Genomic DNA, 26,788 nt, shown 5'->3' with positions numbered 1-26,788 from the left:
ACTGTAAACAACCTAAAGGCAAGACCAGATCTATTGTGTTATAAACCAGGCACGGTGTTGAAAGACGGCGGTTTGTAATGTGTTTTTAAAGCTGTGGTGAACGTCAGAACATGTTAACATTTTTGCTCTCCCATTAGAGGTGTCGTTAATCATCATCAATATGAACACCCGAATTTACACCCGAGGCAATGTTTTTTCCCCTCTATATTGTCTGTGCCCCACATGGCAAAGATACACAGTTATTTTGAATGTTTATGTGCGGGTGTTTCTTCAACTTTGGGCTCTTTTAGCGTTAAAAATGTTTCACACTTTTTTTTTGTAATTGGTCGACTAGCAATGTCTATCACAGGAGATTTATGTCATTTTGAAAACTCACACCTCGGTGTCATTTCCAGCACATCTCAAGTTCTGTATTGTGTTTAACCTGTTGATACACGCCCCCTTTCTGAGCACAATCGATGATAATGGCACACCTGAACTGAAATGGTTGTATTTACGGGTGTTAGGAATTCCTTGTCTTGTTTCACTGTTGCCCTCTGTCTGCCATTTTTGTCACCTTTGCATTCCATAGTTTTGTCCCTTGTTTAGCTCCACTGTCTCACTTGTCATTGTCTAGAACTACACTTCCCAGAATCCACCTGCCATCATCACTGCCATTTTGTTCATTGTTTTCACCTGTGTCTCATTCTGTCATCACTCACTGTGTATTTAAGCCCTGCTTTTTGTTCACTCCTTGTCATTCGTTCAATGTTGTTAGCCTGGTGTGTGTTCCCTGCCCGTGTTTTCTATGTAATGTTTATTTCCCCATTGAGGGTTTTCCTTTGTGTTTTGCCTGTTTGTTTATGTAATAAAGTTGAACTGTAACTGGATCTGCATCTCCTCGTCTGCCTTCGCTGCTCGTTCATAACAACGGGACGCTTTGGAGTTTGGACACAGTTGGAGTATTGTTTGAAAGAAGACACTTTGGGCTTTATTTCACAAGTTTCAGAATTAATATATGTTGTTATTTATTAAAGTTAGAGATGCTGAAGTTTATAGTAATGGAAATATTTTGTGCTGAACATGTTTTTATAATCTAAAAAAAACAATAATAAAAGTGCCAAGACAACCCAGAAATACAATGTTCTCAAAGTCACGAGTCTAAAGGAGTTACGTTTCAAATCTGAAGATGATCGAATAATAAATGAGGTCCTGAAGCTTTAATCTCTGTTTAATCTCTGGAAGTGTTCAGAGTAAAATTAAGCTCCGCCTCTCAAGACGACACTAAATCTGACGGCACTGCTCGACTATTATGAATAAAACTTCGCCACATTTCTAAAAATAGACTTTGGAGACGGCTGGTTTTGTTTATGAGACTCTAATATATCAGATCATAAACAGTTTTACAACATGAATGCTGCTCAGATTGCAGTTTGATGAACGATGATGATGTAAACAATGGAGAATATATCAATATTTCTCACATTTATCACTTTTATGGACAAAAAGTCCGATTGGATGTTTTTCAGTGAACACTTGTCATGGACGATTGACCCAAGTGTGTTGAACTGGATTCATCTGGCGATCGTGTTTTCATAATAAAAGTCCCGTTTTGATGTTGCATGTTTTCATTTGTACTCCTGCACAAATAACTCAATTACTGTTTCTGGAGGATTACTATCGTGAAACAGAGATCGGATATCAATGTTAAACCTTTGACCTTTGAATAGAGGTATATATGTGAACATTAATTACATTTATAGATGGTAAATTATATATTAAATGTAAGCAGAGTGACGTCACCACCATGTGCGGGCGATTGCATAACAACAGGTTAACAGAATCATGACATGAATTTTTAACGTTTCTTAAATAAAATGACTGACTCTTGTTATGCCAAACCTTTTGCATATTTTGACAAAATTACAGCTTGACTTGAAATGAGAAGGAAACATTTTTTACACTGTAAAGAATATTTGCTTAATTAGTATTTTTGTCTTGTTTTCCAGTAAACAATATCGAAATAAGCAAAATGGCATAAGATATAAAGTCTTGTTTTTAAAAGTGGGGGGATCTGCCAATGGGGAAAGAAAAATAAACTGGTTTTCCCTTTGAATTAATTTCATGTTTCTTACCCCATTGGCAAATAGCTTTTTCTTGTTTTTAAGCATAAACCTCATTAAATGTAGTTAGATTAGTCTGAAAACAAGACACAATATCTTATGCCATTTTTGCTTGTCATGAAAATGTATCTTGTTTTAAGAATGTTTTGATATTTTCACTGGAAAACAAGACAAAAATACTAATAAAGAAAATTATTTAGTGCAATGAAATATTCTGCTCACAAGTGATATTTTATCTTTGTTTTGACTTTGGGTTAATTCACCCAAAAATGAAAATGCTCTCATTATTTACTCACCCTCATGATATCCCAGATGTGTATGACTTTCTTTCTTCACCAGAACACATTTGAAGAAAAATAGAAAAATATCTCACCTCAGTAGGTCCTTAAAATGCAAGTGGATGGTGACCAGACTTGTGAAGCTCCCAAAATCATAGACAGTTAGCATAAATGTCATCCATATGACTCCAGCGGTTAAATTAATGTCTGCTAAAGCGACACGATCACTTTTGGTGCGAAAAAGATCAATATTCAAATACCTTTTAACTATAATCCATCGCTTCCGGTCTGCAGCAGTATGCACGCTTGAGGTAATCACATTGGCTTGTTCACGTGAGAACTGACGCTTGTGCGTCACAGCCGGAAAAGCAGCGCTCTTTACAACTGAGTAAGACAAACACTGTGCAAAAGCTTTGTTGGTTTTGGATTCAATCTGTATTTATATCTGTTTGTTTACTCACAATGGTGCATTTGTTTGCTTATCCTGGATGTCTCAACCGAGAGAAAAACATGAGATTACGTCCGTAACATGCCAACATTACATCACACGAGAGACCGTGTGAACTCGGCTGCTGACCGGAAGCAAAGATTTAGAGTTAAAAAATACTTAAATATTTATCAGTTTTTTCACCAAAAGTTATCGTGTTGCTTTAGAGGACATTAATTTAACCGCTGGAGTCATATGGATGACATTTATGCTAACTGTCTATGATTTTTGGAGCTTTTTTTAAGTCTGGTCACCATCCACTTGCATTTTAAAGACCTACTGAGCTGAGATATTTTTCTATTTTTCTTCAAATGTGTTCTGGTGAAGAAGGAAAGTCATACACACCTGGGATGGCATGAGGGTGAGTAAATAATGAGAGAATTTTCATTTTAAAGTACACTAACGTTTGAAAAAGCTTTTATGTTTTTAACTATTAAGGGCAAAATTCTTGGTTTGGTGGAAATGATGCCACAACTGTGGGACAGTCATCATTTTTGAAAAATTGATAGACATTATTTTCACACAATAAATAATAAAAAAATAGTTTATGTTTATTTCACTCTTCGATCTTTAGATCTATGGCATGCGTGCCAGCATTGGCACACGGCGGGTAATCACTGGCATATCATATAGTTTTAAACATATAATCATTTGTATTTTTTTTTTTATGTCTGTGACGAGGTGTAAACAGTAAAATCTATACATAAAATGCATTTGAAAAGTACCAAAATATATGTTTTAAAGTTTTTATGTCATTTTTAATGTTATCTTCATATAACAAATAAAAAAAATAAACAACATTTTGTATTTTTTATACATTTTTTAAATAAAGAATATATATATATATATATATATATATATATATATATATATATATATATATATATATATATAATTTTTTTAATTTTTAAAAAAAGTTTTAAAAATACTATTTCTTGCTGTGGCTGAGTTGGTAGAGCGGGTCGGCCACTAATCGCAGGGTTGGTGGTTCGACTCCACATGCCGAAGTGTCCTTGGGCAAGACACTGAACCACAAGTTGCTCCCAATGGCAGGCTAGCACCTTACATAGCAGCTCTGCCGCCATTGGTGTGCGAATGTGTGTGTGTCTATGGGTGAATGAGGCGCTTTGAATACCGTTAAGGCTTAAAAATGCGCTATATAAGTGCAGACCATTTACTTTATTTTAAAACTTACAGTGAAACCGAACCATGATGTCTTTGTTGATCATTTTCTTTAATTAAAATGTGTATGTATATATATATAATTTTTTTTTTTTATTATTAAAGATTTTCATTTTGAAAAAATGCATATACTCATAATAAGTTTCAAACCTGTTTTTAATCATATGGGACAGCTGAGGAAAACCTAAATCTTGAATCTGTTTTAACATAAACACTGAACTTTGTAATTTTAGCTTCATTACTATTTTCCATTATTAATCCCAAAATCTGTTCTGCAACATTTTTTTCCCAAATAAAATCTTTCATTCTTAATCTTATATTGCGTTTGATTGCCATCTGCAATAAAGTTATCCTTACTTGGTGGCAAATTATGGGTTATTATTTTAAATAAAGCAGGAAACACTCACTCCAAACTCACCGTACCTGTGCCCACACCATTCTTTAACAGCGTTTAGGCTTAGAGGAAGAGATGGATGTGAATTAATCTGACACTCACCTTTGGCTGACACCTGCAGCTTGATTAACTGCCCAACGGAAGCTTTAGCGGCTAGTTAGCTGGCATGAAACAGAGTACAATGACTGAGCATATATTAGCTTATGACTTCAGTTAGTGAACGCAACAGGGAGAAAAAAAACGATGTGTTCTGTGTGGTGATGATTAGCATTCATGATGGATTAAAACCTGTTCTCTAAAACACTTCTACTCAGTCTGAGATTATATAATCATCACTTGTCACTCTCTGAAAACTAATTTGACGTGCTCTTTGTGTTTTGTTCTAGGACTCTGCCAAGGCTGTTTCTCTGGGGCTTTGGATGGAAGAGATGATCTTCAACTTGGCTGATTCGCGACTGTTTTTCAACGACCTGGAGGTGTGCTAATCTCAAAATCAGTTATGAGCTTTTTTTAGCCTTGATTATTAGATTTGTGGTCTAATACTGTTAAAAATGGTATCATGCGGTGCAAAAGAGGCGAGTTGTCGATTTTACAAATATTAATAGGACAGTATATAGGACAACTAGCTGGCCGTTATCGCAAAATAAGGACCCCCACGCAAAGTCGCTTATTGCATGACTGCGAAACCAAATAAACGTATAAATGGCCACTAATTCAAAATGATTTCATCATGTGAGAAGAGTGTGCAGAGAGATAAAAGAGACATGAAACTAGCACAGCTGTTACAGGAAATCAGTTGCTTGGGACAGACACATTTGGTCAATTATTTCACCGCACAATGCCGCAAATTGACCAACCACAATTGAATGTGGCCGTTCAAACCAAGCACGTGTTTGTCAAATCAAGTCATTTTTATTTGTGTTGTGCTTTTTACAACACACATTGTTTCAAAGCAGCTTTACAGAAAACATGCATAAACAAAAAATAATATCTATAAATATCTATAAAGTTTAGAGTCATCATTGTGTAGTTTCATTAAATATGATTGTAAATTAAATATCTATCCTATGTGTAGTCAAGTTGTGATCAATGAAGACATCCTCTACAATCATTTGGACCATTATTTGTGTTTTTAGATATAATTGTAACATAGGTATACTCTCGTACTGCAGGTAGGGAAGGAGGTATTGCCCCAAGTGAACGAGTTCAAGTACCTCGGGGTCTTGTTCGGGAGTGAGGGGACAATGGAGCGGGAGGTTGGCCGGAGAATTGGGGCAGCGGGCGGTATTGCACTCGCTCTATTGCACCGTTGTCACGAAAAGAGAGCTGAGCCGGAAGGCAAAGCTCTCGATCTACCGGTCAATTTTTGTTCCTACCCTTACCTATGGTCATGAAGGCAGGGTCATGACCAAAAGAACTAGGTCGCGAGTACAAGCGGACGAAATGGGTTTCCTCAGAAGGGTGGTGGGCTTCTCCCTTAGAGATAGGGTGAGGAGCTCAGTCATCCTTGAGAAGCTCGGAGAAGAGCCCCCATTTTATATGGTGACAATTGTGGTTGCCACTATGTGAAATCAGTTAGCAATAATGAGTATTCGTTATGTGTGGTTACATGTAATTTATATGTTCATACAAACACACATTTTATTTGTGTAGTTCTCGAAATCCATATACTGTAAATAGCTGACAAACCTATTTAAAATCTATAGGTTTACCAAACGGTTCAGTGATTAACCATTAAGAGCAGTTGGATTAAGTGTTGTTCAAATGTATTTACGCAAATCGAAAGAGAAGCATATCAAAAGTATTGTGAGCATTACATTGTGAAAGACAATTACTTGATATGAAAGGAATTTCCTTGATGTCACACTGATTAGGTGTGGTGAAAAGGTTACCATGTAATTTTGTGCGTACTTAGTCAATTGAACATGTTTGAACATGACTGAAGTGATGTTTGGCTGGCACCGGCTGCATTTAGCTGTCATGACTGAGAGACACGTAGCATTGGAGTCCGATACCAAGCAGGAACAGAGCTGGATCTGACCGGCTCTTGTAACGTTGGGATATGAATCTCAAGGTTGAGACAGGGAAACAAATAGAATAACGTTAGTGTAGATGCCATTCAATTTATTGTCGAGTTATAAAGGATGAAAAATTATGAGAAACCTAACTAAAGCAGCATAACTTTGAATTGAGGGATAAATTAGGTGTATGCCTGGCTAAATAGATGAGTCTTTAGTCTAGACTTAAACTGAGTGAGTGTGTCTGCATCCCGAACAGTGTTAGGGAGATAATTCCATAGTTTATGAATAGGATCTACGCGGATTTTGATATTCTAGGGACTATTAACAAACCAGAATTTTGTGATCGTAATGAACTTGATGGAATATGACATGGTAGAAGGTCACTTAAGTACTGTGGAGCTAGACTATTCAAAGCTTTGTATGCAGTTAACATAATTTATAATTTAATACAGGATGTAACGTGTAGCTGATGTAACAACGATAAAATGGGATTTATATGATATTTCTTGGTTCTAGTCAGCACTCTGGCAGCTGCATTTTGAACCATTTGAAGATTATTTATTGAACTTGCTGGACATCCTCCCAGTAATGCATTACAGTAATCTAGTCTTGAGGTCATGAATGCATCAGCATGTTTCGGCATCAGCAACAGAGAGAATGTGCCGTAACTTTCTGAGGTGGAAGAATGCTGTTCTACAAACTTTGGAAATTAGATTTTCAAAGGACAGATTAGTATCAAAAATAGCACCCAAGTTCTTTGCTGTTGAAGACGACGTGTCATCCATTGAGTGTCAAATTATATTTTAGCGGCTTATTTTTTGAGGTTTTTGGCCAATAATTATTACCTCTGTTTTGTTGGAATTGGGTAGAAGAACATTTCTGCCCATCCAATTTTTGATTTCTTTGATACACTCGGCTAACTTTAAGATTTGTGAATTTTCATTGAGTTTAGAAGAAATATAAAGTTGGGGATCGTCGGCATAACAGTGGAAACTTATTCCACGATTCCTGATAATATCTCCCAGGGGAAGCATGTATAAGGAGAAAAGCAGAGGTCCTAAAACTGATCCTTGTGGCACACCATACTTTTGTTTGATTTGACAATTCCTCGTTTACACATACAAAGTGGTAGCGGTTTGATAAATATGACCCGAACCATGCTAATGCAAGTCCACTAATGCCAACATAATTCTCCAGCCTGTTCAAGAGAATGTAGTGATCTATTGTGTCAGAGGCAGCACTAAGATCTAAAAGCACTAGAAGAGAAATGCAGATGATGAGAACAAGTCAATTGTCTCTAAGTGCAGTCTCTGTAATGTGATGGGGCCTACATCCTGACTGAAATTGTTCATATATTTAATTTCTCTGTAGAAATAAACATAGTTTTGAGGAGACTACATTTTGTAGTATTTTCAACATAAACGGGAGATTTGAAATCGATCTAGAATCAGCCAATTTTCCAGGATCAAGTTGTGGCTTCTTAATAAGTGGTTTGATCGCTGCCATTTTAAAGATTCTTGGGACATGTCTTAAGGATAGCGAGGAGTTAATAATATTAAGAAGACATGCTAAGATTACTGTGAATACCTCTTTTAAGACCTTAGTTGGTTTTGGATCTAACATACGTGTTGTGGCTTTTGATACGTTTTGTTAGCTCTTCATGACCAATGACAGCGAAGGATTGAAGTTGCTCGTGAAGAAAACACTGTTTTCTGTTCACTGTTTTCTTCAAATATGCTGACCTGGCAGCTTTTAGTGCCACTATCCTTCCATGCACTGCAAAATTCCCCTAATTTTGTATTCTTCCACTTGCGCTCCAGTTCCCGAGCTGCTCTCTTGAGTGTGATTGTACCATGGTGCGGGGCTTTTTTCTTGAATGTCTCGCTAAAAAGCTAGACATGGCGCAGTGAATAGAACAGATTGTAGGTGTGTCGAAATTGACATTTTATTTAAAGAAAATCATTTTGCCCCTCGTTTATTAAAAAAAAGTGGTTACAGTGAGGCACTTACAATGGAAGTGAATGGGGCCAGTTCATAAATGATGAAATACACATAGTTTTAAAAGTATAGCCACAAGACTTAAACATTACACATGTTAACAGGATTTTAGTGTGATATTATAGTTTACTAACATAATCTGTGTAAATCTGTATCGAATTCCGATATTACAGGGTTTTGTTGTCATGACAATGAAGGTGTAATATAAAACGTATATTATATTACGTTGTAATACTAAGTTCTACTCATTTCCAGTCACTTGTGTGTTTGTTGATTAAAATCTTTGCCTAATTTAATAATGAGTCCAGGTATCAATGGTGTTGTACATTCAATTTTGTTTAGCACATTTATTTAAACATATTTACATAGAACTGGCTGAAGTCCCGCACAATCAATAAATAATCTTTGTGGGCCTGATTTCTAGATGGGTGGAGCTCACGAAACCGGTTAAGAACATGTTCGGGTAAAATTTGCACTTGCAAAAAAAAAACAAATAAATAATAATAATAGTAATAATAATGTCACCAAAAAATATAATAAATAGAAATGTAAAATTTTCCCAAAACAGGCTTTGTTTTTTTCTTTAATTCATTTGTTTATTTTTGCTAAATATAATTTCTTAGATTTTCTTTCTTTTGATTTTTGGTTAAAATTTGACCTGGCCATGTTCTTGACAGGTTTCATGAAATTCACCCGATGTTCATAATTAAGGCATTAAACTGACCTGCACTTTACAAATTGACAATAAAATGCTAAGTCGCTTTGTGAGAAGACCTCGGTTCGCCCTCTGTATGAAGAAAGGAGGGATTACATATTTTTAAAGCTTTCTGCTCCTGACAACAATTGATTGGTTAATGATGGGTGTGTGGCCATCAATGAAAAGAAAATTTGTCCCGGGGAGGAACAAGATTCTGGGGGAGGAGGACACACACACTATTATTACTTGAGCAGGTTTTAATGACCCACACACACACACACACACACACACACACACACACACACTTCTGTTTTCCCTGTAATTGCCCTCAAATAGTCAAAGGTATCACTCAGCATTCAAACACTGGTTGGGTTATCTATTCAAAACTGTCAGCTGGAGAACAGAAAACTGCTGTGGGCGAAATAACTTCACAGCTTAGAATCACAGACATGATTGATGGCTTAATTTACTCATTTGGAACTTTAATTAATCCAATACAATGACATGATGGAGAAAAGTTAAAACGACAACAAAACAGAGTATGAGCAAAATCGTTCAGAAGTGAGAATGTAAATAAATGAATTATTCAAGATATGAACATCTTCATAGGATTTCATAGGTCATAAGCGGCCTTTAACGTGTTTTTGCACCCGTTTGCGCAGTTTTCCATTGTTTTTCTATGTAAACGTGTGCTATATGGACATCTTTGAACGATGCCTTGCATCATGCATAATGGTGTGAACAGCCCTGAATACAGTTAACAACATAAGACTCCGGGGTTGTTCACAATGATCATGTTTTTGCACTGGTGTTTAAATGTTAATCTATGTAAATGTGCTCTAAACGGATCTTTGTCCATTGCGCTGCTTCTGTCACTGAGTAGCACTGCATTTCTTAAGATGCCGTGTCATTTTAAAAATAACTTTTTAAAAAGCGCCTCAGTATAGTTTATTTTAGCGCAATTACGTGCTTTGTGTGAACAGCCCTTGATACAGTAAACAACATACGGTGCTGTTCACGCCAAATGCGTTTTTCTTCCGTTTGCAATGGTTTTGATTTTACTTTCTATGTAAACTTTCGCTAGGAGTTCTTTGACTGTTGCGTTTCATCTCACTGTGTTTTCGGCATGCCGTGCCTTTAAGACGCCGTGGCAATTTAATTTTCATTTTTGGGTGAATAATCCCTTTCTGCCATCATTTACACAACCTCATGTCGCTCCAAACTTGAATACATTTTTTTCGTCTTCAATGAAACACAAAAGAAGATATTTAGAAAAATGTTTGAACTGTTTTTGTCCATTCAATGAAAGTCAGTGGGGTCCAAAACACCCCATTGACTTTCATTGAATGGACAAAAACAGTTCAAACATTTTTCTAAACATCTTCTTCTGTGTTCACAGAAGAAAGGAAATCATACAGGTTTGGAGCAACATGAGGGTGAGTAAATTATGACAGAATGTTTGTTTTGGGTGAACGGTCCCTTTAAAAAGACCTTTAACTCTTAAAAACGGATCTCGAGAAATCTCTATTCAAAGCTTCTTCTTTTTTTCCAGTGCAAGAATGCATTCAGTTTCAACGGGCCCTAATAATGTCTTATTTCACATGTAAAAATGCCAAAATGTGCCGGTCAGAGCCCCCTAGCAACCATATACCAACGCCATAGTGTAACGGGAGCGAGTTGGTAGATAGCTGTGCAGTGTGTAAACCTCTGTAGCCTTTAGCCTCCTTGTTAGAGCACCCGTCTCCCAAGCCAGAGACCAAGGTTTGAGTCCCGTACGGAGCGGGTAGAACAAGAGCATCACATTGGTGCCGTGACCCGGATGGGAGTGAGGTTTAGGGGGGTGAGTGTAACTGGAGCCAGTTGGTAGATAGCTGTGCAGTGTGTAAACCTCACTCTCCTGACCTCAAGAGAAGCACTAGCGACTGACGCTAGAGGCTGTAGCCTTTAGCCTCCTTGTTAGAGCACCCGCCTCCTACGCCCATTACAGTAATTCAACAACAATAAATATCAATGGGAGTTCCCCATTATGACATAAAACATACCTGTGAAAATATGAAGAAAAACGATACAAGTGTTAATGTCATTGGTCAAACATAAAATGAAAGGGTCAGTATTTGTTTTGCATTGATTAGCGTAATTCAGTTAGAAGACTACATGTACCAACCCAGATGTATGATCAAATTCTATACGTTTCACTAAAACAACTTGGAGAAACGGACAAGATAATTATTTAAGTAAAGACCAGATGTTCATATTATAAACAAGGCACTGCAATTAGCGTATTTTGGCAGTGCTAAGTACAAAGCTTGCCAAGAAAAAAAGCATAAAGCTTATGTGTGCCGTTCATTAGAGTCCAGTATCAGGTTTAGATTTTGTGCCATTTGCGATCTTCCTGATGTTTTCCCCTCCAGCTTTAAAGGCGCCGGGATGTCTTGGGTGGTAGTAGCTTGTTCAAGCTTTGTTGTTGTGCTTCTTTTAATATTTCTCTCTCTATATCATTTCCCGAGGCCCAGTAGAGTGTGAACCTGTCTATACACAACACATCACCTTTGCTCGGCTGTAACGTACCTCATATCTGCTAATCTGCTTCCCTTTCATTTCCCAGGAATGCGACCAAATTCACATCGATGATGTCGCCTCGGATGACAATGGCCAGGACTTGAGGTAGCATATGACTTTCCTTCATCTGGCAAAGTGAGACTGAGTGCAACAATAGGGGTATTTCTAATAAAAGCAACATTATGTAGTGTAAAGTGATCCTTTTTATTTCTGAGTTAGTCTAATGGCATGTTTTATATCGAGTTTTGGGGCAGGCCCTCATACCTGGTTCCAGACTTTATATGATGGCTATTAATCATACTTTAAGAGCGTGACAACAGATATATTAAAGGGATCATTCACCCAAAAATGAAAATTCCTTTGTTATTTACACACCCTTATGTTGTATTATTTTTTTGATGGAACAAAAAAGATTTTCACGCATTTTTTTTTTTCCATAAAACATTTCATAGTGAGCGCGTCTTTCAAGTCCCAAAAGACCAAAAAAAAAAAAAGGTAATAGTATCATAAAGGAATCAAATAAAATTGTGCACTATATTCCAAGTCTTCTGAAGTCATACGATAACTATGTGTGAGGAGCAGACGGAAATGTAAGTTGTTATTCATTGATCATTTTGCCCTCTGTCGGAGCTCTCGAATCAAATATAGCACTTTTATGAACGTCGTATTGAGTTTGGCGTTAATGACGTTTGGTGATTGACAACATATTTTATCAAAGTTAAATTATGAACGTAATTGATCTCTTAGTGTTACTTTCACACAATTATTTATTTTAGCCATCATTTTTGTCCTTTGATGAAATGTCCTTTATTTAGTTAATATTGTCAATATTATATCATGTCATATTAATACATTTTAGTCAATTTTACTGTTTAAAAAATGTACAGTATAAATCAATTGTTTTAAACATTAAATATTAATGTTTAATATGTAAAATAAACTCATATTCTCTTCAACAATGTTTAAAGGGATAGTTCACCCAAAAATGCAAATTCTCTCATCATTTATTCAACCCTCATGCCATCCCAGATGTGTATGACTTTCTTTCTTCCGCTGAACACAACAGAACTTTGAAGCTTCAAAAAGCACACAAAGGCAGCATAAAAGTATCCATACGACTCCAGTGGTATAATCCATGCCTTTTGAAGTGATGTGATAGGTGTGGGTGAGAAACCGATCAATATTTAAGTCGTTTCTTACTATAAGTCTCCACTTTCACTTTCACTTCAACGTTGTTTTGTTTTTTTTGTCAGTTCACATTCTTCAGTCCCTTTAATTAAAACTGTTTGATTATCGTTATGATGCGTCTTTTTCCTCTCCCAAAATTAAAAAAAATAAAATAAAACATTTGTCAGATAATTAATGAGATTGACATTGCTCTTAAAGTATGATCTGTCCTGTAACAGACGGCTATGAATCTCTGAATCTGAGTGTAGTTGAGCCAGAGTGCGAAAATTGCAGTAACAACAAAATCCACACTAAAACTTGTATGGCAGTATTCCTTTCATACCCATATTGGGTATGAAACACTGTTGAGTTTTGTGGCAGGCCCTTGCTCAAGTTCCAGACATTTATGATGGATATTAATCACACGTTTAAAAGTGTGTGAACAGAAATATTGGTGTAGTTCTGTTTTTGGTGAGCGTACATCTGCTCTGAGTACTACCGTACAGTATGTGTGTCTGTACTTGCAGCACGTATAACTTTGGCACAGACGGCTTCCAAACGGCAGCGGGTGGTGGCACGCTCTGCCTGGGTTCGGGTGTTCATGGTGGAGTTGACTGGATGAGGAAACTCGCCTTCCGCTACCGACACGTGAAAGAGATCTACAACATCTACAAGAACAATGTAGGAGGTGAGTCAACAACGCTTTGCATTTCAACACACTTTTTCACAAAGCTGTACAATCCTATTGGATGAGAGAATTTGATAGAAAAAGTCCAACAGACTGCTGTGGCGTGCAAAGAAAACTCGATCTGTATTAATACAGCAACATTTCAGTCATGCAAACGTTTGTAAATACCTGACCAAGTTTGCGTGACCAACAAATAGCTAGAATTCAATGAAGCCTTTTGCAAAGTGTGTCGTGCTAATTTTAATATCGGACACGCTGGGAAAAATTATGTTACTCAGCACATTAAATCAAAAGGGCACAATTTGTATGTATTTAGCCTGCCTCTGCCATCCAGCACCCCCCACCCCTACTCAGAGGTCTCCAGGATTTTGGTACCCAAATGTTGACAGGTATGCCCTTGAATGCCCGGGGGTGCCCTGGGGTGCCCTGGGCTTTAAGGCTGCGTGATCTAGTTTGGTGACACCCCCGCTTGAAAACCCAAATGAAGTTTGAACACTGTAAGTTTGAGTTTGCTGATCACTTAGATCTTTGATTTGTTCTGTGGATTGTTAATCGTGTCTCGTGTGTATTTTGTAGGTTTGTTGGGCAGCCCAAAGCGAGAGGAGTGGCTTCAGCTGAGGCGGGAAATGGAAGTTCTGACAGACCTCTGGTTGACTCAAGCACTGAAGGCTCTCGCGCTCATCAACTCCAGGTGAGAAGTCTTAAAGGAATATGCCACTTCTGAGTCAGTGTCAGTGGCCTGCTGTCCATTAGCATCACATCACCACAATGTCAACTTGTCATCCAGTTTGTAAAAACAAAAATGGGAAATTTGACGGGATAGAAAGTAGTCGAAATCATTTTCTGTGATAATGGACAGCATGCCACAGCTGCTGATTTCAGATGGAATACCCCTTTAACAATAGACTTATTTTACAGCAGGTTTTGTGTCACACAAACATAACGAGTTTGGCGAGCATATGACCTCATCACTATGAAAGATTGACGGCAGATAATGATTAATAGCACACCAAGATATTTCTGTTCACAGTTCCTTTGAAAGTTCCAAAAAATGAAAATTGTGTCATCGCTTCACTCACCCTCATGTTGTTCCAAACACGTTTCACTTTTTCTTCCGGATATATTTCGGAAGAATGTTCAAGCTGCTCTTTTCCATACTACGAAACAATATACAAGGGGTTGACGAGATCCGAACAAGACATAAATGTAGTCCATACAATAGATTTGTGGGAGGAACAGAACAAAAATGAAGATGTTATTCACTGAAAATCTTCCCCTCTGTCATTTCTCTCAAATCTCATTTGTGCACTCGCATATTGACGTCAAACAAACCAAATGAAATTGGTTCTCACTTGTCTTATAAACGATGAGGACATTCTGCTAAACGTCTCCTTTTGTGTTCCACAGAAGAGAGAAAGTCATACGGGTTTGGAACAACGTGGTTCAATTATGACATTTCATTTTAGGGTGAACTGTTCCTTTAAGATTCTTGTTCATATGTTCGATTAATAACATCCATGTTTTGCCTCCTCAGACCAAACTGTGTAAATGTGTTGGTAACCACCACACAACTGATTCCAGCACTCTCTAAAGTTCTGCTCTATGGCCTCGGAGGAGCGTTTCCCATCGAGAACATCTACAGCGCCACCAAAACAGGTTTGCTGCCTCTCTAAACACTCACATATTCCGTTCAGATTTCACAATTCGGTCTTATCACGAAACAGAATTTTTAACATTGCATATATCTTGTACTGAACATGTATGTCAATGTGTTTATGTACATATACTATGTCTTCCAGAAAGCACATGCAAACACCGTTTTTAAAGGTGCTATTAGAAAATGTTTGACTTGTGTGATTGTAGGTAAAGAGAGCTGCTTTGAGCGAGTGACTCAGAGGTTTGGTCGGCGAGCCGTGTATGTGGTTGTAGGAGATGGCGTGGAGGAGGAAACTGTGGCAAAGAAGGTACGAGTTATCAAAGAAGCCATGCCAAAACCTTTACAATTAAAAGTACTGTGGTGATACCATGGTATTTACAATGGATACCATCACGGTACTGCCGCAGTTCTTTTTTAATAATTGCAATATTCATGTTACATGGTATTTATAAGTTGGCCATGACAGGGTCTTGATCCGGTGGTCCTCCATCCACTCCTTGATTGACCTGGCTGTGTGGCATGGAGCATTGTCCTGCTGGAGAAATCAATCCTCAGGGTTGGGGAACATTGTCAGAGCAGAAGGTAGCAAGTTTTCTTCCAGGATAACCTTGTTCATACATCTTGAGTCATACATCCTTCACAAAGACAAATCTGCCCGATTCCAGCCTTGCTGAAGCACCCCCAGATCATCAGCGATCCTCCACCTGGTTGTCTAATGGTTAGACGTAGACCTGAAGAGGCCTTCAAGCAGGGCTGGACTGGCAATCTGGTATACCGGGCATTTTCCCGGTGGGCAGCCACACTTTGCGGCTGATCAGGGACGGACTGGTCACCGGGGAACCGAGCGGGCCAGTGGGTTGGCCACGAAATGTGCCGAATGGGCCACGATAAGCTAAATTGGGCCGCCGTGTTATGCATAACGGACAACAAAACAGTGCCGCAATATGCAGATAAGGACAGCGAACCCCCCCGCTCAACAAGATTTGGGCCAGTTGCCATGTAAAATCTGGGGTCGATTTATCTTCCCAGTCCATCCCTGCCTTGAAGCCACAGTGTCTCACACACACACTGAAATTTGGTGGAGGATCGGTAATGATCTGGGGGGTGCAGATTCGTCTTTATGAAGGATGCATTAATCAAGCCACGTACAAGATTATGCTGGAAGAAAACTTGCTTCCTTCTTCTCTGACAATGTTCCCCAACTCTGGATTTTTTAACCTAATTATCTGTAATCTTAATTATATTTTTTATACTTTATATATTCACCTTATGCACCAGAGAAACCAGCGTGCAGCCATCTTGAAAATGTAGTCTCGGGACTTTCGTTCTAGCAGTTCTGTATACACACATGTATCCATATACACACGTTTATGTACTTACATCTTTATTGTATATACATATTTTTAATAATATCTATATATCTATAATCAAAAAAATATTCATATAAACCCTTTTATAAACCTATATATATATATATATATAAAGTAGTGTAAAGGAGTTCAATGGGAAGGAGGAGGCAAGAACTGGCTTGATAATATAAATAATATTTTAATAATAAACTTAAACAAACGACACAAACACACACACGTAACCTATCTCTCTCTACCGCACAATCCTCCGCAGTCGACCTTTGTCCCTCTCGGAGGCTTGATTAGCCTGATAAAGGACCGGGTGTGTATAATCACGACCCGGCACAGCCCTCCGCCCTGCCACAATTAGGTTTATATATATATATATATATATATATATATATATATATATATATATATATATATATTAAGCAATATCACACTTGCAATCGTGCTATATGTCCCTATATCAGCACTGCTGTGATTCGGCTGCAGGACGAGTGTCGTAGGTAATTACAGCAGTGCTGATGTAGGGACATATAGCACGATTGCAAGTGTGATATTAAAAAATTACATTTTTAAAAACTATGAAAAACAGTACGGTCATAAAATCGCATTTGTGCATGGAACTACTTTCTTAAGCAACTGATCAGAATCTGCCGTTGCTGGTTCAAAACAAATGATGCGTCCAAACCTCTGTTAGTAATTCAAAAAGGTCACTTCAGAAATAGTATCACGGCTTGTGCTGTTTCTAACAAGTCATTGGATAAACAAGGATGGATGTGTGTGTGTGCGTGTGTGTGTGTGTGTGTGAGAGAGAGAGAGAGAGAGAGATGGAGCAGAGATGCTGTCAGGTTTCTGAAGATCAGCTTTCTCAACGGAAAAATAGCGTCCAAGCGGGAGTATTTCTCCCTATTTCGCGGTAGCCGGTGCTCAAGGGTCAATCACTATAGAAACCGCAATGTCCTCCGCCATTTTAAACAGCACCCACTGTTTGTCAGTCTGTTGTGTCTCTCAACTGTGATGAGCCTTAATGCTGAAGTTGTTCATTTAAAGCCGTTTAAAGCTATTTCCTAGCTTTATTAGTGCAGTAATAATACAAGCGATCACAAAGAGCTGTTGATTGTAAACGACTGATGCAGATTCATTTTACATCACCTAAATGGCTCATATTACACAAGGGTTACCAGCTGTTGGCTAACATTTGTAATGTAAAAAAAGAGACAAACAGAAGCTCTTAACACATCTGCACTGCTCATACACTTTCATTCAGAACAGCACGAACACAAGCGAAGTGACACACACAGTGAAGGATCCGAGTGCTGATGGTGTCAGACTATCAGTGCTCATGGAACGTCTCTCGTCCAATCAGATTCGAGGACCGGAACTAACTGTTGTGTGTGTATATATATATATAAATATATATATGTGTGTGTGTGTGTGTGTGTGTGTGTGTGTGTGTGTGTGTGTGTGTGTCAAAATTGCACTATAATGGCTGATATACTTTCTGCAAAAAAATATATTTTGCTTCTTGTTACATACAGTCTAGTGTACATTTTAATTAATGATTTAAATGATTATTTTTTACGTCATTCTGTAGAAGAACATGCCATTCTGGAGAGTCACATGCAGAGCAGACCTGGAGGCCTTAAGTCATGCACTTGAGCTGGATTACCTCTAGAGAGCAGTGCCTGTCTTCCTCCACACCTCAGACACGAACGGTCCACAGGAATCACATGACCAAGCCAAGAACTGCAGGACCGGTCAGCAGGAAACAGCAATCTTATAGGAAATGTTTGCGTCAGATCAATCCAAGAAAAACATTTTCATTCTTTTCTCGTGCTCCACCTCAGACTAAAGTCTCGATTCTTTGATTTACTTTTTTTCCTGTACCACAGCACTGCACTGAAGGCAAAGACCCATCAAAGATTTGTCGTGAAGGTATGAGTCGTAGCATTTGGGCTGTGTTCGGAATAGCATACTACCGTACTATTCATACTATTTCTTCACTATGCATGTGTATTGTTCAAACTGGTAAGTTTAAACATTTTTACACTAAGCTGGACGAAAAATGCTGAATAACCATGTTTGTGTCTGAGATGATAACTGCACACCTCTCACGTTATGAGGTCATGTGACAACAGTGTAGCATACTACCATTTGAAATGTTTGTTGCATATTGTGTAACTGCTCACGTTGCATTTGCTTCTTTAAATTAAGCAGTGCACCGTATATACCGGTCAGTATGTAGTAATAAGTACTGTATGTAGTATTCCGAACATAGCGTAGTAATATCAAAGACACCAAAAGATTTTAAAGGTGTGAAGATTTACATAAAATAAAGGAAATATCACAAAATCAAAACAAAAAAAAAAACACACACACACACAAAACAAGTTTGAGAAAAAATGAAGCTGATAATTAAAAAAACTAAATTACAATTATTATAAATGATATTAATATTTCAGTATAAAAATTGTTCCAGATTGATCGAAGATCGCATCGTACATAAAAATCGATCAATAAATATTTACTAATTTGGAATGAATAAAAAGGAAGATTTTATTGTGCTAAAATGAGAAAAACTAACCCCACACCTACAATGTAAATTCACTTATTTTAATGCAAACGAATAAATAAAAAAGACGAACTGACCATGAAATATGCCAAAGTAGCAACATATAATGCTACTGGTACTAAAAGAAAATTATTTTATTAAATTATGAATTTCACCTGTCTATTAACTGTCCTCAAATGTCTCTGGTATGTGCCTTGAACACCATGTGGCTTGTTACTGAATGTATATTTGATTTCTGTTTCTTTCTCTTTGCTGGAGTTTATATACTGTATACTGATCATTCTAGGACTAGCATGTGCTCTTCTCACAACCTGTTCTCTTTGCTATGATTTGTATATAAGGTTTTATTGATGTTTCTGGGCTTATTATAATAGAATAAAGATAAATTAATTTCATTCTCCAGTCATTCTTCAAGCTGTACAGTTTGATGAGCAGTTTTATACCACAACATTGTTCACTTCTGGATTCTTATTGGTTGACAGACAAGAAAACTGTAGATAAACTTGAGATAAAGGCATTATAGATGTGTACATTGTACATACTCATTTAGAAAGTAGTTCTGAATAACAGGAATGACCCGGGAATGTTTTATTGACCAACAGTGTTTGCAATGTTTATGTTACAGAGCCATCCTGTGGCCAAAATGAAATCCACAATACCAGTGACAATGCTGAAAATAAGAAAAAGAAAAATATTTTATGGTCAGACATACAAAATATAAGTAATAAGTAATTGCAATAAACACATAAACATGCTATACTGTATCTAGATAGCCTCAGAGAATATATCAGCATGTGATTTGGACATGTGTTATCATGCAATAACGTTACGTAAAATACATCCTGCTTCCTACGTCAACCCACAAGTGATAGTCACATATTTCTCTAAATTCTGACTGTTTACTTTAGGCTGTATTTGAGAAAAACACTTAAAGGGATAGTCCACCCGAAAATGTAAATTCTCGTTTTCTCACCTTAATGCCATCCCAGATGTGTATGACTTTCTTTCTTCTTTTTTAGACTTTTAGAAGAATATTTCAGCTCTCTAGGTCCATACAATGCAAGTGAGTGGTGGCCAGAACTTTGAAGCTCCAAAAAGCACAGAAAGGCAGCATAAAAGTAATCCATACGACTAAGTGGTTTAATCCATGTCTTTTGAAGTAATAAAAAAAGTCATTTTTACTATCAATCTCCACTTTCACATTCTTCTTTTTGTGTTTTTGGCGATTTGTGTTCTACGTGCATATCGCCACCTACTGGATAGGAAGAAGAATTTATTGCAAATAAGGATTTAAATATTGATCTGTTTATCACCCACACTTCTCATATCACTTTTGAAGATATCGATTAAATCATTGGAGACTTTTATGCTGCCTTTATGTGCTTTTTGGAGATTCAAAGTTTTGAACACCATTCACTTGCATTGTATAAACCTACAGAGCTGAAATATTCTTCATAAAATCTAAATTCGTGTTCAGCAGAAGAAAGAAAGTCATACACAGCTGGGATGAGGGCGGGTAAATGGTGAGAATTTTCATTTTGGGGTGAACTGTCCCTTTAAGTTGTATCATCTAAGAGGTTCTTCAGTATCAGATTATACAGTAGCAGGTCTAAAGATACCAAGGATAATCAATCTGATAATAAGTAACCTCTTAACCATCTTTAGCAGGGCGAATTGTTTATTACATTTTTACAAATAATTTAGTGTCCCCCTAAAAGTATCAAAAAGAGTTTTTTAAATGTCTATATCTTCATGTCAAAATAAACTTTGCCTCCAAAAGGGCAGCATGGAAACAATGAAAGCTTTTGCTGTGTTCAAAATTAAATAATAGCATAATGCATCCTACATAGTATACACTAGAGTTGCCTACTATTTTTCAAAATAGTATGTGAAGCATTCCATTAGAAATGGAAGGTCAAACGAACACTTAAAGTATGCTTTGGTTGCAAACTGGTTGTAGTGAAAGGTTCCCTGTGATTTAGGGAAATTTGCATACTGCAGGAATAGAAAGAGTAGTATGTAAGTGTGCTGTTTGGAACACAGCCAAGCCCATAAGCCTTGCATATCAGTGCTGCCATCTAGTGGAACTTTACTGCAATCACACCAACTATTGACTCACGTTATTTGATTTTTTTATGGTCCTTGACCCCTGGCTCTTTTTCCAGAAGTCTGCACATCTTGTCAATTGCATTTTCACCTTGAATCTGTGCCACATAGTACACACACAACATAACACAACCCGCCCCCGATCACAGAGTTTGTGTGTTCAACACTTATTTGATCAGGGTCTGTTGACAGATAATTGCTGATGCTCATACAGCAATGTTTGGATGAGTGACTCGAGGGCTCAATGGCCTCTGTGACCCACGGCAGCACTCGTTTGATTAATGCGTTCAATAAGTGAGTGAGTTTGATCTAAAGCAAATGTCAATGACTCACCTCGCCAGTTTGTTTTTCAAATGAAGGTGTCGTGGAGTTCAGCGGGGTTATCCTGTGATGTTAAAACCCATTATTTGGCTTGTAATATCTGGCTTGTGTAATATCTCCCTCCATATAATATCAGCAAAGGGAAACTGTACAGGACATACCTGAAAATTGTGATTAAATCAAAAACAACAGATCACCACACACATCTGATAAAGCTGGGAATGAAAATGGAAACATGTTTTATATTATAGAAATGGTCTCCTTTTCCCAGTTAAAGAATTTCCAACATTTAACATTATTTAATTACATGTAATTCAATGGGGGGTTTTTTGGCAGGTAGTTTGTTGTAGAATTGTTGGCTACTAGAATGTACAAGGATGTGAATTATAAAGTTATTTCCATACTATGCTGTCCCATTGTATTAACTCTGAATCAATTACACTTTATATAAATATTATTAGTGTTATTTTTACTTAATTACAGCTTATTTTTTTAATAAATAAATAAGCATAAATTAAAGGCAGTACAAGAAACATAATGTATAAATACTTTACTATTTAAATAATATATCATGATTTATTTCCCAAAATGTTTTTTTCTTTGCATCATAGTAATGGTAATTATGGTTGAAATGTGCTTTTGAATTATCATGAAACCAATGTCATGAATTTAATGCAACTTCCTCAAAGAATATTTCTAAAACTGGAGATAAACAGCCTAAAAATGGAAAGAAGACCAGAGCTGCCTGACAGGTTTGGAAGAGGAACATCAAATTTGATCAAACACATTACATTTCAAATAATTATAACAATACAATAATTACACTATTAATCAAAAATATAAGTATATTATCAAATAAACACAGCTAATTAAACATCTAATCTTTTATTTAAGTTATTATATATTTAAAAAAATAATATAAATTATAACATTTATAATTATAACATTTTTCAAATGTAATTATATATTAAATCTATATTAATATTTATATATGCATACATTTTATATATTTTATGGTTATATTGTAGAAGACAAAAAAATTAAAAAAATATCTTTAGACAGATATAATATATATTTATTAAACATTTACTATTAGTAACTCAAAAAATATTGAAAGTAGAAATAAATGTATACTATCAATATTATTTAGAACACACATTAATTCTGCTCAGTATGAAATTCCCTAAAGTTATTAAACATTTTCTAAATCTATTTTCTTATTTATTTTTTCATTTTCCTAATTAAAAGTATTTATTCCTACAGCACTGTGTTTATGTAACATATGTTCTGGACTTTAGTTTTGTATGGACTCTTACTTTGAAATCATGTTTTAGTTCTTATTCTTGTCTCTGTTCTTGTTCCCCTATGAGTTTTTCCCTGGTGTTTCTTAACCTAGTCCCTGTGCATATATATTGCTCTGGGGTACTCTCTGTCTTTCAGTTTTTTTCCCCATGTTTGGCTGGAGTGGCTTGGTTAATTTGCTCTCTAGTGTTTTGCATTTCCAAGCTTTCCAATGTTCTTAAGTTTCATTTAACTTTTCATTAAATAGCCAACATTTAGATCCACCTTCTCTCGCCTTAATTCTCCACCATCATTACAGAAGAACTGACCTTCCAATGGATCTAGCGGCTTTTAAACTCCAGTCTCTTTGGAAGGAGTCTAACTCCATAGAGGAGTATACAGAGCTTTTCTGTGCCCTGGCAAACTGTGTAAGATGGAGTGACTTTGAACTAAAATACATTTTACGTTTCGGCCTAAACGAGCTGATTAATTCTTGTCTACCAGGAGGAAAATATGATCTATCTTTGGTCAAATATATTGACTATTCTTTTAAGCTTTGCGTTCTCCTTCTACACAGTGGGGTATGGCAGTAACCCCACTGTGGCACCCAACGCTCACTCGACGGAACTGGCCTCAACCTCAGTGGTCCCTGCTTCATTGGTCCTGGTGGTCTCAACTTTGGTGTTCCCTGCTCCGGTGTTTTCAGTGGACTCAACCTCAGTGGTCCCTGCTTCGGTGGTCTCAACATCGGTTGTCCCAGCTCTGGTGGTTCTGGTGGTCTCAACCTCAGCAGTCCCAGCTTTGGTGGTCCCAGTCGACTCAAATTCAGTGGCCCCCACCTCAGTGGTCCAGCTGACCACACCCACCATGGACAACGAGCCAGCGTCCAGAGTAGTCTTGTCTCCTGAGCCTCCCTGTACTTTGCCCTCTAGTGCACTGACCTCTGGGTCCCCAGCTGCCCTGACCTCTGACCCTCTGACTTCATTCCAGCCTTTGCCACAAAGAAACATGAATATGTCCAGAGGATACAGCAACACCCTCTGCTCTTTCCAACAACTTCTCCTTCTCTCACACCCCTCGACATATCTGTTGGGGTGGGGGAACAGGTTTGCTAATTCCCAAAAAATTGACATTTTCTCCACACTCCTCTCTATGTAACAATACTTCTTTTGAATTCCATGCAATTACTACAATGCAACCCACAAAAATCCATGTTGTCATCCTTCGCCCTCCATGTCAGCTGGCAAACTTTCTTGGGGAGCTGGATGTCCTGATGTCCTTTTCTGAAGATGGTAGGCCACTTGTGGTTCTTAGAGATTTCAACATACACCAAGACAAGCCCAAGGCCACCGAAATTCATGCTCTTCTGACCTTGTTTGACTTGGAAAGACTAGGCACAACAGCAACTCAGAGATCAGGCAATCAGCTGGACCTCATTTACACATAACTGTACCAACACAAATATTCCTGTTTCTCCTTTACATGTCTCTGATCACTACTTTGTTTAATTCAACATGACTCTCCCATCTATATTAAAACAGATTCCACCTTTGGTGTCCTTTTGCTTTAACCTCCATTCTCTTTCACCACATACCTTTCCATTGCTGTCTCTACCTCTCTTCCCACACATCTTATTTTCCACCCTGGATGTAAAAACACTGCCACAGACACATTAGACTCTACTTTAACAACCTGTCTAGACAGCATCTGTCCTCTCTCCACTAGGCTAGCACATATGACTTCGCCCAGCCCCAATCTCTCTGACATTCTTTGTGAAAATCGGACTGAACTCAGGGCGGCTGAGAGGAAATGGTGGAAATCTAAAGATCCAGCTGATCTGGGCAAGTGTCACTCACTGCTTGCATCTCTTTCAGATAATGTTAAATCTGCAAAAACTTCCTATTACCAGGACAAGATCAACAGCACCACATACACTTACAGCTTATTTAGAACATTTAACACTCTTCTCTGTCCTCCCCCTCCACCGCCTGACACCTCACTGATTGCAGATATCTTTGCCAAATTTTTTACTAATAAGGTTATAGCCATCAGCAATACATTCTCAACACCACACCCTCTGAAACACCTTCTCCCTGTATGCAGCTCTTCTATCTCTGTTCTCTCCTCTAACTGACACTGAGGTCTCTAAACTCCTCCTCTACAACCACCCCACCACCCCACCACCTGTCCCATTGACCCCATTCCTTCACACCTTCTCCAAGCCATCTCTTTGTCCATCCTACCTGCACTCACACACATAATTAACACATCTCTATTTGCAGGAATTTTCCCCACTACATTTAAGCAGGCTTGAGTAACCCCACTGCTTAAACCCGCACTTAACCCCACACGAGTAGAACACTACAGACCAGTCACTCATCCCATTGTTGGCGAAAACACTAGAAAGGGCAGTCTTCAATCAGATCTCTGCCTATCTCTCGCAGAACAAGCTGCTGGATGACAATCAGTCAGGCTTCAAAAGTGGACATTCCACCGAGACTGCCCTTCTGTCTGTCACTAAGTCACTGAGACAGACGAGAGCTGAATCCAGATCATCCACCCAGATTCTACTGGACCTTTCTGCAGCCTTTGACAGTCAACCATCAGATCCTACTCTCCACCCTCTCTACTCTGTGCATCACAGGAACTGTGCTTGACTGGTTTAATTCCTATCTCCCAGGTAGGTCCTTCAAGGTAGCCTGGAAAGGTGAGGTGTCCAAGTCACATCAGCTGCTTTCTGGGGTACCTTAGTGCTCAGTGCTTGGGCAACTACTGTACATACACAACATCACTGGGACCCATCATTAAGGCACATGGGTCCTCTTACCTCTGCTTCGCCGATGACACACAGCTCTACTTGTCTTTCCAGACCAATGACACCACAGTGACTACTCAAATCTCAGCCTGTTTGGCAGACATCTCAGCCTGGATGAAGGAACACCACCTGCAACTTAACCCAACAAATATTAAGCTCCTCGTCTTTCCAGCCAACCCTGCTGTTGAATAAAACATCCCTGTTCAGCTTGGTTCAACTACAGTAACACCTTACAAAACGGTCAGATTCTAGGGGTAACCATTGATAACCAACTAAATTTCACAGACCACATCTTAAAGATATGTAGATTTACACTCTACAATATCAGAAAAATAAGATCCTTCCTCTCTGAACATGACACACAACTTTTTGTTCATTCACTTGTCATAACTAGACTGGACTACTGTAATGCTCTCATTGCAAGATTGCCTGCATGCACAATTAGGCCCCTGCAAATGATCCAGAATGCAGCAGCATGCCTGGTCTTTAATGAGCCAAAGAGCACGCATGTTACGCCACTCCTTGTTTCTCTTCACTGTCTGTCAGTTGATGCACGTATCAAATTCAAGACTCTGATGCTGGCATACAGAACAGTCACTGGGTCAGCACCAGCATAACAAAAATCCTTTCTACAGGGCTACGTTCCCACCAGAATCCTCTACCAAAACAAAGAGGCACCAAAACACTTTCCCGGACTTTCGGTTTCACTGTTGGTGGAATGACCTTCCCAACTGTGGCCCTGGTCTCCTAGCGGTTATCCTGGCCTGTCCTGGTCTCCCGGCCATCCGCCCCGGTCTACTCTGGTCTCTGGGTCCTCCACCGGCTCCGCCCTGGTCACCTTAGTTGTCCAGATCTCCAGTGCCCTGTTGTCCCCTATGGTCTCTCCTGCTCCTCTGAGGACTCCAGTGTCCTCTCCTGATGCCCCATGTTCGCAAGCAGTCTCCCTTGATGCCTGTGGTCTCCCTATCGCCCACTGGTTGCCTGTCATCTCCTGCCGTACCCTGGCTCGCTTTTTTGCGGGGGAATTTCGTGGGGTATCCATTGGGGGGGCTCTTTAACATATGTAACTATAGTTTTGTATGGACTCTTATTTCTAAATCATGTTTTA

General features: G+C 38.2%; 1 protein-coding gene across 2 annotated transcripts in view; it reads left to right on the top strand.

Annotated features, from left to right (window-relative positions):
- LOC127653916 (eyes absent homolog 2-like) overlaps window positions 1–21,956 on the top strand; it is a 55,115-nt gene extending 33,159 nt beyond the window's left edge. For both annotated transcript variants that reach the window (XM_052140771.1, XM_052140770.1), the window contains exons 10-16: window positions 4,830–4,919; window positions 11,765–11,823; window positions 13,413–13,573; window positions 14,150–14,264; window positions 15,108–15,229; window positions 15,437–15,537; window positions 18,180–21,956. In XM_052140771.1, the coding sequence (XP_051996731.1) occupies window positions 4,830–4,919; window positions 11,765–11,823; window positions 13,413–13,573; window positions 14,150–14,264; window positions 15,108–15,229; window positions 15,437–15,537; window positions 18,180–18,260 (729 nt within the window). In that variant the 3' untranslated portion in view covers window positions 18,261–21,956. The remainder of the gene's footprint in view (window positions 1–4,829; window positions 4,920–11,764; window positions 11,824–13,412; window positions 13,574–14,149; window positions 14,265–15,107; window positions 15,230–15,436; window positions 15,538–18,179) is intronic.
- The last annotated feature ends 4,832 nt before the right edge of the window (window positions 21,957–26,788 follow it).

Source organism: Xyrauchen texanus, chromosome 13, assembly GCF_025860055.1.
Source record: "Xyrauchen texanus isolate HMW12.3.18 chromosome 13, RBS_HiC_50CHRs, whole genome shotgun sequence".
NCBI lineage: Eukaryota > Metazoa > Chordata > Actinopteri > Cypriniformes > Catostomidae > Xyrauchen > Xyrauchen texanus.
Note: the sequence above shows the minus strand (reverse complement) of the source record. Positions and strands in the feature narration are given on the sequence as shown.